The sequence below is a fragment of the Taudactylus pleione genome, unplaced genomic scaffold (assembly GCF_031769625.1).
Source record: "Taudactylus pleione unplaced genomic scaffold, aTauple2 ptg000086l, whole genome shotgun sequence".
NCBI lineage: Eukaryota > Metazoa > Chordata > Amphibia > Anura > Myobatrachidae > Taudactylus > Taudactylus pleione.
The window spans coordinates 7,451,269-7,465,105 of NW_028284488.1; the positions used below are offsets into that span (position 1 = coordinate 7,451,269).

At 41.5% G+C, this 13,837-nt stretch overlaps 1 protein-coding gene across 1 annotated transcript in view; it reads right to left on the reverse strand.

Annotated features, from left to right (window-relative positions):
• Window positions 1–4,612: 4,612 nt before the first annotated feature.
• Window positions 4,613–13,837, reverse strand: part of EXOC4 (exocyst complex component 4) — a 453,886-nt gene continuing 444,661 nt past the window's right edge. Inside the window, exon 18 of the mRNA XM_088468694.1 lies at window positions 4,613–7,010. Coding sequence (XP_088324820.1) covers window positions 6,773–7,010 — 238 coding nt within the window. The 3' untranslated portion in view covers window positions 4,613–6,772. The remainder of the gene's footprint in view (window positions 7,011–13,837) is intronic.

Here is a 13,837-nt window from a genome sequence, read left to right on the forward strand (position 1 = left end):
TTATTTAACTGCTGTTACTGGAGGGTATTGCATAACGTTAGCCACCCAATTTGGAGTAAAATGTTGCACCTATGTCACCAATGATACCAGCGACCCTAAGGAGGTGATAGACCGGAAGATGGATGAAATTCTGCAGCTAAAGTGGGAATTTCGCAAGAACCATAACGCTTCAGTGGCTGAAGTAGGGGAGAAGATAGAAGGATGGGTTTCATGGCTGAACCCAGTGAAACGGTTCTCAGGTCTAGGGGAATGGGTTCAGGAAGTGATCGTCAGCATAGGCAAATTCTTGATCCTTATACTGATTGTCATCATAATAATTGGCATATGCGTCCGGTGTGTTCCTATTGTGTTGAAGTGAGGAAAATGTAAAAATAGAGTAAAACGAAAGAATTAAATCATGATGGTGGCCAGTATGAATACCGAGATAAATACAGAACTGCATTACAACCCTGAGCTAGGAAACACCATTATTTAATGTATTATATTTAGACATGCATAGAATGTATTATTGAAATGTTATTTATGAGAACACCTCAGATAATGTAAAGTCTCAATTCCCCTTCAAGACTGCTTTTATAAGACTGGTGCATTCCCACACCTTTCACATGATCTTCCAAGATCCGCGGTGTGCGTATAATAGTAGTTTTATGTCCCCACCCAGAGACACATTATTGATGGATTAAGAACCACCTTGTGCCATCCCATAATAACACTAAATAATATGTAAATGTAATCCTAAATTAAATTCTAATAGCAGATTGTGATAGCATGTTGTTCGCTATCAAAGGGTGGACTGTCAAAGCTGGATAATTGGCTGAGACAAGATCAGTTTAAAATTGAAGCGTGCGCGACGCCATCTTGCGAATGGCAGCTAGACTCCATTTTAGAAACAAGAATCTGCAAGACGCCATTTTGCGATCAGCGTCACTTTAAGTTACAACTCACGAGCTAAGAACAGATGGTAATGTTTTTCTAAATAGAATAGACAATGCACCAGAAACTGTGAGTGATTTACATACAAATTGGGAATCCCTGTTGGCAATTGTATATGTTAAGGTTAAATATTTTGAATGGTTAAAACTGTGGCAGCATGAAGGGGATGCGTGGCTTAAAAATGTTAAGTCCATCATAGATGGAATCTCATGCATAAACATTACGCACAATTGAGCTGCTAACATGACGCCCAGTAGCGAATGCACAATTATTAGCATCATGCGATTGCATCTTTCACCATTTTACATATTATGCTTAAGACCCCGAATGAAAATACAGTTTAGTAGCTAAATGCGCACGCATCTGTCCCCAGTTAACAAACGTCTTTATATCAAATCCCGAATACTCACACATTACATATTCACACATAAGGTTTAATAAGCTTTAAAGTGTATGATTTAAGTTTGTTGTTAGTTTAAATGCTGAAAAATAAAGATATTTGATAACTAAGGTATTATACATGCTAAACAAGTAGTGTTTGGTTTTGTACTGATGCGTACTCATTTTACAGTATTCCGGTGTTATCGGTGGGGAGATCGCATCATGCATTCTCGAGTTATGGATCGCAGAGCCTACAAGCAACAAAATGTATATTTCATGAACAACTGTTAGGATGTTGCAGGGGGCGGGAAGGGAAAGATCCCCAGCTGTTAGAGGCAGGGAGAGTCTATTTGAACCAGCCTGTTAAATGCTTTGTAACAGATGCTTCTCCCCTGGGAACCAATGACATCAGCAGAAAACTTCTCTATTGTCCTGTCTATTCTGGGGGGGTATAAATATGTGTGCTCCAACGCTGGGTTCTTAGTCTTCGTGCTGAATGCTGTATGACGAGGGGTCTCTTGCTGATGCCTATCTTCGGGTCCGGAAGTGCTGCGTATGTATACTGTACTTGGGTCCGTATAATATTCTTTTGCGCCTAAATTGTGTCTGGATCAATTGTGTGTAACTGTGAGCTTTTACTTGAATAACACTTGTGCTTTGGAACCACAGATTCCAGGTCTAAGTCTTTACTGTATGACTGCGTACGCAAATTAGCGTCATCCTTAGAGGTTTATAGGAAGGATTTTAGAAGGTACAGGTAAGGGTATATAGAGGTTCATTTTAATATCGTCACTGTATACCAGTCCAGCATTGCCCAGGAAACATGACAGTTGGCACTGTCATCCTGATAAAAACATTTGTTGTTTCCATAGATTTGCAAGTGCAGGGGCCACCCTACGAAGTATACATTGTGACAAAAGCACTGGTAAGGTTGTACCAGTGTCAGTGGCTGTAACATAGCATTTCACATGCAGACACACAGAGAACATAGGCATGCTACATATCATTTTAATCAGCAGAAATAGCTTGTGCTAGCTATTCACATCACTGTGTGAATAAGACACATGGAAAGGTAAGGAGATGAACGGAAGACACTCGGCACTACCGAGGCCGAGGCACACGGAGCTGGTGTGTTGTTTCCTGGCTGATGTGTTTGGAAGTGCCCATCTACCCCAGGAGAGGGCACCAATAACTTGATCTCATCACAATGGGACGATATCTCGGTCATTCGGATGACGAACAATATATTGCTAGTACATGGCGGGTGTGTACAGCCGATATCAGGTCGGCCCTGCAGCACAGCCGATATATCATCCAGATTTAGCGGTATGTCTGGCTGTGTGTATGGGCGACACATTGATCGTCCGTACACTGGGCGCAAGAACCACAGACACTGGGTGGGCAAATTCAAATGCCCACCCACTTGTGATGTCTAACAAGACAACTGATTGGTAAGTTTGTATAGCTTACCAAGTTGGCCGCTCGGTTGGGGTGACGGCTGGTGCAAACTATGGAAAAGCTCATTCTAAGGCATAAATATGTGTGCTCATCTCACAAGATTATATTCCCCCCATCTCACAATTCTTATTTTACTAAATTAGAGGTTACACAGATGGGTCCCCTCACTGCCAATGTAAATAGACTAGTTTGCCGAGAAGTGGACTGAATATTAGCCATAGAATAAAATAAATAGAATCTATGTCTGCTAGCAAGCCAAGAGTTTTGCTCTAATTTTTATAGACCTTTTGGATTTTGGCACTAAGAAATTATGACAACCCAATCTAAATACATATAAATTGCTGCTCTATGAAAAAGCTTCCAAACTATTAAAAGTAGTTGAATCTTTAATCGTGAAACATTTACAAAGGTAAACAGAACCTTTTTTAAATTTTTTTTATCTTGCTAAGGAACAGTTGTTTAGTTACAGCCATATTAGGCGCTTAGAAGTGTAGTATTCCCCCTATAAACCAACTTTCTTGAATCACGGAGCCCTGGACTATCAGTATTTTTTCACGGCACCTCTAGGCCATAAGTTTTTTGTTGAGAAATTTAGCAAAATTATTAAATTAAGTAAATTGTGCTTATATGTCATCCTTTGGTTCAGTTATGTGGTGGTGGACAGGCTTGTTCACTTTATCCATAGATTTTATGATTGGCAGCCACTATCACTGGTTTTGCCTTTCACATTGGCCATAAATAATTTGATTTTGGTTCTGGACCACCAACCGGTGGCACCCCTGCAAGTGCTCCGAGGCACCCAGTTTGGGAACCACTTCTATAAACCATAGAACTCAAATATCATTCAATCTGACAATTTATTTAGCCATATTTGCCTACTCTCCTGGAAGTTGCTCACAATTTTTTGGGTAGTCCCCTGAGTATGCGGATCTCCCATATCTCCCCTACTTCCTAGTGAAGTGGGCAGGATGGGGAAATAATACGGGGAGTTCATGGGTCCATACTGAGGGACGGGGCTAAAGTGATGTGAACCACGTCAATTAACCTTGTCCCCTCCTCATTGACCCACGGGGCCTGATGACATGGGGAGCCCAGCCCTGCCCCCTGAAGCGGTCAGCTGCATCGCCTCTCTAGGCTTCTCCCAGAGAGGAGTTAAAGTGGGCAAGTATGACTTTAGCCACAATAGACCTGGTAGCTGCTTGTTTGTTTTGAGTTTTCATTATGCACCATTGCTGAGTAACTAGCAGCACATTGAGCTACTTCTGCTTTACTGTAGTAAATAAGTGAGCTCTTACCATTAACAGAAGTCTTTCTTTGTAGTGGCCCGGTGCTTGTCACAAATGTGCAGCTGTTCTCTTAGCTCAGATATTTTGGAATGAGGAGGTAAATGCAGGTCCACTGGGACAAGAGTATCACCTCTGAGTGCATCCAAGGATAGACCATGAAAGCAACAGTCTCACTTTTTAGTTTCCTATTTCTAGCAAACCTTTTATGAGGAAAGTGACAGCACAGAGATAAAGCAGTTTTTATTGGACTCTCTAGTATGCTGTGCAAAGGATAAACAGAAGAATACCTGTAATAGTATGTCACAAGTACCACCCGGGAATACAATCACCCGAGCAATGTGCAATCACATAATATAGACTTAAGTTGCAGTATACAGTACATTTGTATGAATGGTCTGAACAGCAAATCAATGGAATATCTGGGAAACAAGAGTCTTCATATCTTATTGTAGAGGGAAAATAGAGTTGTCTGTAACTGATAACATACTGACCTCCTATTAGCAGTGTACTTCTGAAATGATTTATGAAAGATTATTGACATAATGGGCAAAACATCTTGTTATAGGTTTTTATTGTTTTTTTTTAATTTGTACATAGCATAGAAACAAACATTGCTGCGACCTTATACATTCATGTTTATATAGCAAAAACCCTGGTTTCATATATAGTGACCACTGTTTGAAATGCAGAAATGATAAAGTATACATTTCAATTACTTGGAATAATAAATCTATGCTGACATCCCAGGTATAACACGTCAGTGTCTTAGGCATCATACATAACCATGTTTGTACAACTGAGGTATAAACTGCAGTCCAGCCTTTCCCTTCCTGACTCACTGATAATGTACTTGAGTCATTTAACCCACAATAATATATTAACCCACAATAATTTAATTTTATAATGTGCAAGAGAAATAAAAAGTTTATCTCCAGCAGTCTCCTTTAGGGTCATTAAACCCCTACTAGTTAATGCAGAATATTAGTGGATAGCAGACTACTGGACAGGAAAATGTGGTTTGGCTTTCAGAATTAAATACAAATTAGTGTTTGTTTTAATTTTCTTTTGTGATATTCAATGCAAAGACACTTTGTTACATTGTGCCAGTGAGACCAGCAAAACACGAAAAGTATGGTCAGATGTATGTATTTCTGGGCCCTACAGTACAATGACCCACTACCCCATGTCTGCTCCATCCAGAGTCAGAATCCAATAGGTCACAGTACAAATTGTAATAAAGGCAATTGGACACATTAATCAGATAAATATACATTACTCTTCTTTTGCCTGTAAGTTCCTAGATACATTTGTTATGAAGCTATATTATGTTTATATTAGAGATGAATGGTTTGGTTCTACTCAGATATGATCAGATCGCAAAATCTACATCATATTGGCTATTCGGCTGTCATGTGTTTTGTATAGCCAATAAGATAAATCCGAACTTGCGCTAATTTGCAGTAAAGAACTGTCAAAACCAAACCGCTTATCTCTAGTTTGTACTTTATGGCACATATTTCCAGCTGGTACAGAGTTTGCTGTGTTGCCAGGACCCATAGCAGTTGCCTTGGCTACTATGGCTATTGTTACATCCTGGATTTTTGATCTTAGTATATATTCTCTAATACTCAGTGAATAATCAGTGAAAATCCCCAGAACTGGGTTATAGGAAAAGAAGCATAGGAGTTTCCCCAATTTACATCAAGTAGATGTGCCATGTGCACAATGGGCAAAGTCCTGAAGTACGGGGCTCTGTACTTCTTTGCTCAAACCTCTACTTGTTATTTATGCTGATGTTTCGGGAACATACACTAAGTGCATCTACAGTATCTCTATCCTATGCATATTAAAAAGGATCACAGCGCTGCTTTCCCACCAGGTACCTGCAGAGAGCACATACATCATGGAGACATTGTCAGAAACCTGGGGTTTATGATGGGACAGTCTAGCACATTTAGTACGTGGTAAGCATGTCATTGGGGAAGTGGTGTAATGTAGAGGCTGTGCTTCTACAAGTAGAAATTTCTATAATGGGATGCAAACAGGCCTGTAAAATAATGGAGATTCTTTACAAAGAGCTATCCCTGTAATTAGCTGGTAATGGCTATTTGGTCAAAAAGAGGTCTGTAAAAAAAATGTGTGTCAATGGGATTCTGAGCAATGATGGTCTGTGCAATGATGGTATTTAAGCTAAAGGATAAGAACTGGGGATCTTTATATCTGAGTCTGGCAATGGAGTGTATACAATGGAGCACTTGGTGGAATCATTTCAGGGCACAATGCTTTGTGTATAAGGATGTGCAGAGGATCAGAGATAATCTGTGGTGTGGACCCAAGATTCTGTCTAGAGCCCCATTTGGTCTTAACCTTGCTCTGTACTAAGGCAGCTTTTTATACAATAAACCAGTTAGACAAACATACAGACTACAAATCTGCAAGAAGCAATGGCCTAATATTGGATATATGATCAGTTACCATAGAAACACAGTATCATGTCATTCAAGATTTAGAAAAGCAATCAACATGTAAGATTAAAATACAGAACATACATATTGCGAAAAATTATAGCAAAGACCAATATTCAGTAGGCATTGTAACCTGTGCTCATTTCTATAACACCAATAAACTCCATTATAAGTATTCCCATGCATGGCAGGTCGCAGAGCCAGCAATACTCTCCGTTCTGGCATTTGTAGACTGACTGCCATCATCTCTCACACAGTGGTTATCTTCTTGTCCTTTGTGGCTTGTTTGATGGCAGCCTGCTCACAGATGATTTCCTTCAGTCGCTGCAGCCTCATGTTCTGAGTGGTCTGGTCACCCACCCCAGTCTGACTGCGATGCAGAAGGCTGAGAGCATTGATGTACTCCAGCTCTGTGTATTTCACGCCTTGGTCCACCACTAGATTTAACAGCTCATCGGCAGTGTTGTACATCATTTCATAGTACTGCCTGCAGTATGAAAAAAGAGACCATGTGACTATGAGTATGTTTGAATATAAGGAGATTTTTTTTTTTTTCTTTCAAGAAATACTTACATTTCTCCCTCACAGGAACAGATGCTAATTTGCTTACCATTTTATAAGGAAAAAGGTAAATATTACAATACAAATAATAATTCTGATTTATCATCCATCACACATCATAGATACACCTATAAGGATGCCTGCTGTAACCATTCCGCAGCACAAGGGTAGGCAACCCATGGCATGTGAATACTTTTGAGAGGCACAGAACCTTGACTGGCTCCAAGCTAGGAGCAGAGTCATGCTGATGCACAGGTGCCTGGGGTGCATAATGTGAGGAGAAGTGAAGGAAAGTGTGTTGTCCTACCTCTGTGTGGGCTCCAGCCTCAAAGACAAGTGCCTGGAGCCCATGCAGAGAGGAGATGGGTACAGGATGCTGATGCTCAGGATCCGAGTGCTGAGAATCCACACACCGGCATCCAGACTGGATTAAAATACAGACACCGGCCGGTAAGTACCCTAACCCTCCCTCCAGCCTAAACCTAACCCTCTCCCCCCTGCAGCCTAACCCTCCCCCTAACCCCAATACTTACCGTCGGGACACCGGCGATCAAGATACTGGCTTTGAACACGTCTCACTATGCTTTGCCACCCCTACCCTCAACTGTCCCATCTCTATAAGCACAAGGACCCACTAATCCAGGGGTCTTCTACATGTGGCCCTCCAGCTGCTGTGTTTTGCTATTAGGGAATAGTAAAACTGTGGCAGGGCTGTGTAATTCCACAGTAGCTGGAGGGCAGCATGTTGAATACCCCTGCACTGGTCTAAGAAGCTTAGTAATTTGCATTGTACACAAAGAAAACGTGTATGCCAAAGTTAGTATCAGTCCAATTATGGGCACCACGTCTATATCTCACAAAATATGGTCTTTCTTAACACACAAAGCTTAAACTCAAAAAGCACATACTTTGGAAAGGGTAAGCAAGACATCACCTGCATTGAGACCCAAAGAGTTGCACATCCCCCAGTGGGCACATATCAAAATACACTCTGACCTCTTAAAGTGCCTACACAACTCCCCTCCCTGTAAGTACCTGAAGTCAATGAATACAAAACAATTCCCGCATGCAGACAAATATACCTTACAGGGGCGTATCTACCCCTTGGCCAGGATGGCACTCGCCAAGTGCGCCGGCTGGCCGTGCCACCCGCGGCCAGGGGGTAGAATCAAGACAGGACTGCCAGGAGTGGAGTCCCAGATACGCCAGGTAGCCGACAGCGCTTGCTGGTGGCTGCCTCATGCATAGAATGAATAAAGTTTTTTTACTTTTGAGACAAGACATGTGTGACGTCATGACATGATGTGCCCCTTATTGCTGCACTGAGGAGCCGTCGAGCCACCCACAGCTGCAGGCTGAAGATGGTATCTGTGAGCTGCGGGGGCTGATGGGAGGGAGATGGCTAGGGAGTCAGTAGGGGGATGGCTGGGGAGACAGGAGGGGGGCTGGCTGGGGTGTTATAAGTTCAGAGTATAATTGTTCAGAAAATATGGGGGAAGGCGGGACCAGTCCATTACTTTGCCAGGGGCACTCGGACCCCTAGATACACCCGATACCTGAAATCTTATATCGGTAGATAGTAGAACTGACTTTGCCTACTCCCCCGGATTGTCAGAGGTGTGCGCTAAAGGGTCAGATATGAATTAATCTAATTGCATAAGCAGATAAGAATAAAAGAGAAACGTAATGTACTCACTTAAGAGTAGAGGTGGGAAAAGTTCATAAAGGTATATTCCTCCAGATATTTCTATAAATATGTATATGTTTATCTCTTTCCCATAAAAAACTGGAATACAAAATGCATAATGCATAGCTAACTGATTCTAACATATGCATGTTTATATATACACACCAAACTTTTTAAGATTCATTCTCTGATCTATTATATCATACCTTTGCCATTCACATTATAATTATTATTTTCTATCAAGGATAATTTTAAGTACCAGCATTGTGGTTTTTTATAATTTATACATATTTTTTTATATAGTTTAAAGGATTCCTTTTTACAAGATCCCATATTTTATAAAGAATGATGGAATCTTAAGTGCATTTATTTGGACACAATATTCCCACAACCCACCAGAGCGTCACCTCTGGAATATGGGCTGTAGTTCCTGTCTGCGTTCCACCATTTAGAACACATTTCCAAAAGCTCCAATTCTCACTCAGACTGTCACACTAATAACTCTCCTACTCGGGGTACACCTAACGTAATTTCCAGCGGAACCCGATGCGTACCAGCTGGTGGAACGCATTGCGTTAAAATGTAATTTCCAGACAGAACTGATAGGAGGTAATACTTTTCTAATGATTTTAATGTTTTAACTCAGTGATACACAAAGCTATATATGTATATGTATCTGTACATCTGCCTAAAATGTTCATAGAGGGTTGATGGATTTGTCCCCGCCCCCACATGAGGAAGTGGGAAGGGGCACCAGGAGTCAGTGTGAAATACTCTTTGAAAAAGACCATTAGGTCGAAACGCATTGGTTTTGGCCTCTGACTCTTATGGATTTACAGAATGTACCTATTTGCTCACGAGGTACCCTTTTTCTATGACTTACCCGAAAAAATTTATATAGAGCGTGCAACATTCTGGAGGTTCCCTCGATGACTATAGAGCCGTTTTTTTTATTGACTTTTCATTTGCTTATTTGATACCTGGAATAAAAGTTTTTACTTAAAAATGATCCCACTGAGGACCGATTGTTTTCCACTGACTAAAGACACCTTTATATGCAAGATCATCTATGACCACGTGAGTATAGTACGCTCACATTTTAAAGAAACTGCTTGAAGTGTACATTTACATGTGTTTGAGTGAGTGGGGTACGCCCCTTGTCTGTTACATATATCCTTGGTAGTGGTAGCACGTGTGCAAATAGAACCTAAAGGAGCCACTATAGAAATATATGGAGAAAGATACCTTTATGAGCTCTTCCCACCTCTACTCTTAAGTGAGTACGGTACGTTTGGCTGTCCCAGGGACGCTCCATCTACTTAGTCATATAGTTATTACAAAGTAAGGGTCGACACATTGTTTCTCTCTTTTTTCCCTATATATTCGGATATCACCGAGAGAAAGAGGGGGAAGGAGTGACAGCAAGAAGATTATAGAGTAACACCTGAATAACTGCAAATTCACACCCTTGGCTCAACCTTGCATGTTCTCTTTTATTCTTATCTGTTCATGCAATTATAGTCATTTATATCTAACCCTTTAGCGCACACCTCTGAGAACCCATTTGATGTATTTTTTGGTATTCTTTTGAAAGTAAAGTCACAATTAGGGTTTTTGTTGAGGTGTGCAGCTTGAAGGTTGCGCAGTGGGGTGTCTTTCTATATCCTATTCTCTAAATTTCGGAGCATTTTCTCAGATCCCAAGAGTGTAGGCCACCCTCCCAGACCAGATCCCGCACACTTCCTTAAGGACCTGGGTGAGGCCTTGCTAACCTAATTTGTCAACTATGCATTCCTTTATGAAGTCTGATTCTAGTAGCCTTAGTCCTCTGGGAACATGTCAACAGCTACAGATTCAGCTACCTCCAAATAGCTAAAGACATACTGTATTTGGCATATTATTTATTTCTGTGTAGACAAACTGTATCATCTAATAATAGCATATCAGTTACATTGGTTTAATCAGTAGATGGAAAGGCCTACTCTGCAGAGCTGAAAAGCATGATCATTGTTTATAATGTCGATTATAATGAACAGTCATTAGGAAGAAATTGACAAACGTGAGAGATTATGAATGATTTCTTTAATGCGTGAAATATTCTAGCATTCCAATACTCACTCTCTTGCCTGGATCCTGAGGTGGAATAGCCCAGATTGTCCTCAGCTGCGCTATACAGTATGTGTGTATATATATATATATATATATATATATATATATATATTTATTTATTTATCTCTAGTTCCTGCGTTCTGTCTATGTGAAGGACTATGTCTGAGCTCTCTTGAGTGATGGGAGGTGGGTGAGCTGGTTCTTCTTTTTTTCTTTATGTAGATTGCCCCATATGTGTCGTTACACTAGAGGTAACGTTTGGTTAAGAATCGGGATATAGCCATTATGATGTCATTTCGGTGGCGTCCCACATGGAAGGCTCTGAGATGTAGGCCCTTGGTATAAATAGCCCTTATGATGCACACATTTTTACTCCTGTGTTTGTGACAGCTGGTGGGTTGTCTTAAAGGCTCGTCTGGAGCCGAAACATCGACTAGGCATGTGGATTAAATAAAAACTTTTTTGAACTTTTTAGCATAAATCTTGAGAAGTCTGGTGAGTGTTCTCCTATATACCTACATACAGTGCATTTCTTAGGTTTTTTTTTCTTTATTAAATTAGCAAAAATCTAAAAAAAGAACTTTTAACACATTGTCATTATGGTGTATTGTGTGTAGAATTTTGAGGACAAAAATGAATTTATTCCATTTTGGAATAAGGCTATAACATAACAAAATGTGGAAAAGTGAAGTGCTGTGAATACTTTCCGGATGCACTGTATATATCTGGAAATACAAATGGAAAGGATTATCTGAGATGGTGTACCCCAGCAGCCACTGAAGTTGGAGGCTCGTGAGTGTGGCTCCCGTTGAAATATATAAAATCCCAATGGCCTGGACTATCGCTGTGCACAAAGGATCTGGCAAGCGCTGGCACACAGGCACCGGAGGGACTAGAACATGCACACAAACACAGACTTCTAAGGGCTGCAGTGGCTGTAGCCACTAGAGGCCAGATTAGGCTGATGAAAAGGCAGAGGAGTGGCGTCCCATTGGAAGTTATCTTAGATAATCGCAGTCTGAACTGGCAATCCCAAGGGTAGCAAACATCTCCTTCTAGGACTGCTTTCAAGTGTATGGTTAGCAGATAGTGCTTCCAATAGGAAGCCACTTGCCAGTGAAGCCACTGCACAGACTCAGACTGGTTGTGACCCCTAGGAAAAAGCTGCCACTGGTTCTAACAGTGTGGAATGACTGCAATCTTATGGAGAAGAACTTTGTTTATTTATTATATCTATATAATAAGCGAAAAAGCAAGTCTGTGTCTTTTTGTTCTTTATGCACGACCAGTTTTGGACGTAGCTCCACCAAACTCGACAGGATGGTGTAGTTTGACCAGGATTAGGTTTTTGCCTAGGTATGAACTTCATCAGGGCCACACCCTGTTACACAATCGCTAAAAATAGGGACACTCAAATTACACAGGTTCCAGGGCTGGCTCCAGTGGAAATTGTCAGTCTGCCAAAAACCTGTAAGAAAGCTACAAAAGTATAATTTTAACCTCAGTCTGAGCAAACTAAACGACTCATGCAAGTTCATATTAAATCCAGAGCCTCTGTGTTGGCATGCAAGGGCTTAACTATAACTTTGTGGGCCACATAGCAAGATCTTAAAATGGCCCCCCAGAGGTAGAAAAACAAATTTTCCATCACACAGAGCCCATTCAGTTTATGCCACAAAGTAGTACCCCTTATACACATTATGCCATGCAGTTGTAGTGCCCCTTTTACATAATGTAACATAGTAATGCCCTTTACACTACACAGTAATGCCCCTAACAGATTATGCCACATAGTAGTAGTAGTGCCCCATATAACATTATTCCACACAATAGTAGTGCCCCTTACATATTACGCCCCCCTGAGCAACTCACCTCCCCATGTCCCTCTAGCAGCCTCTCAGCCCCCCCCCCCCTGTGTGCCATCAGCAGCCAGCAGGTGTGGATTTGGGGCCAGGCTGCCAGCTAATTACGGCTGGCACACCAACAGGTAGCGGCAGACATGGACAGACAGCGCTGGCGCAATTTGAATCTGGCTCTGGACGCGAGCCAATCGGAGCAAGTGGACCAGCAGCCAATCAGGAACCACCACTGCTGATTGGCTGCCAGTCCGCGAGCTCTGACTGCCTCGCCACCGGCAGAGCTCTCTCTCCATGACTGCTTGCCAGTGCGCCTGCTGACGGGCCAGCACCAAATCAACATTGCCAACACCCAAGCCCCTCTCAACGGCCCTGACTGGACCGACCCACCTGGGTGCAGGGGGGAGCGTCAGGCCACAGAGGCAGCACGGGCACCGTAGCAGCGCAACCCCTTGCACCCACAGTAGTTATGCTACTGTCTGCAAGCATGTTAGCAAACAGTGTGGTCCTTTTCAGGATCAAAGGAATGGGGTTATAGGCAAAGACAATGTAAACAAATAAAGGCTGCAGGTGTACTTCAGGGACCAGTCTTCAACCTGGGCATTGCTGGGTATCCGAGCTAGTTTTGAATAAAAATATTATTTGGACAAAAAGTAAATATATAATTTTTAATTCTGTAATGTCTACTCTTTAGCGGCACTATGCTCTATATGAAAATAAACTATTTTGTTAAAAGAGCACTTCAGTAAAAAATAAATAGATAAGAAAATGAGATCAGAGACTTTATGGGAGTAATAGAAAAGAAACAATAGATGCATCTGACACAGAAAAGGTAGCAAACTCATCTCAGGAGCTGCAGGAGCTCACATGTGCTATTAATACCTCTCTATTTAAATGCTAATTCTCACCTCTCACCTAGCACACTGGGAGGAGGGCTCTTAAGAAAGACCCAGAGAATTCACAATGAAATCCTAATTTCTCTGAGAGATTCAATCTCTGCTCTACAGAATGACCTAAGCGTTTATGGTGCCTTCTCAGACATCATTTTCTTACGCTGCAGCAGGACTGAATTAAATATGGGTGGCCATAGATACACAGTCA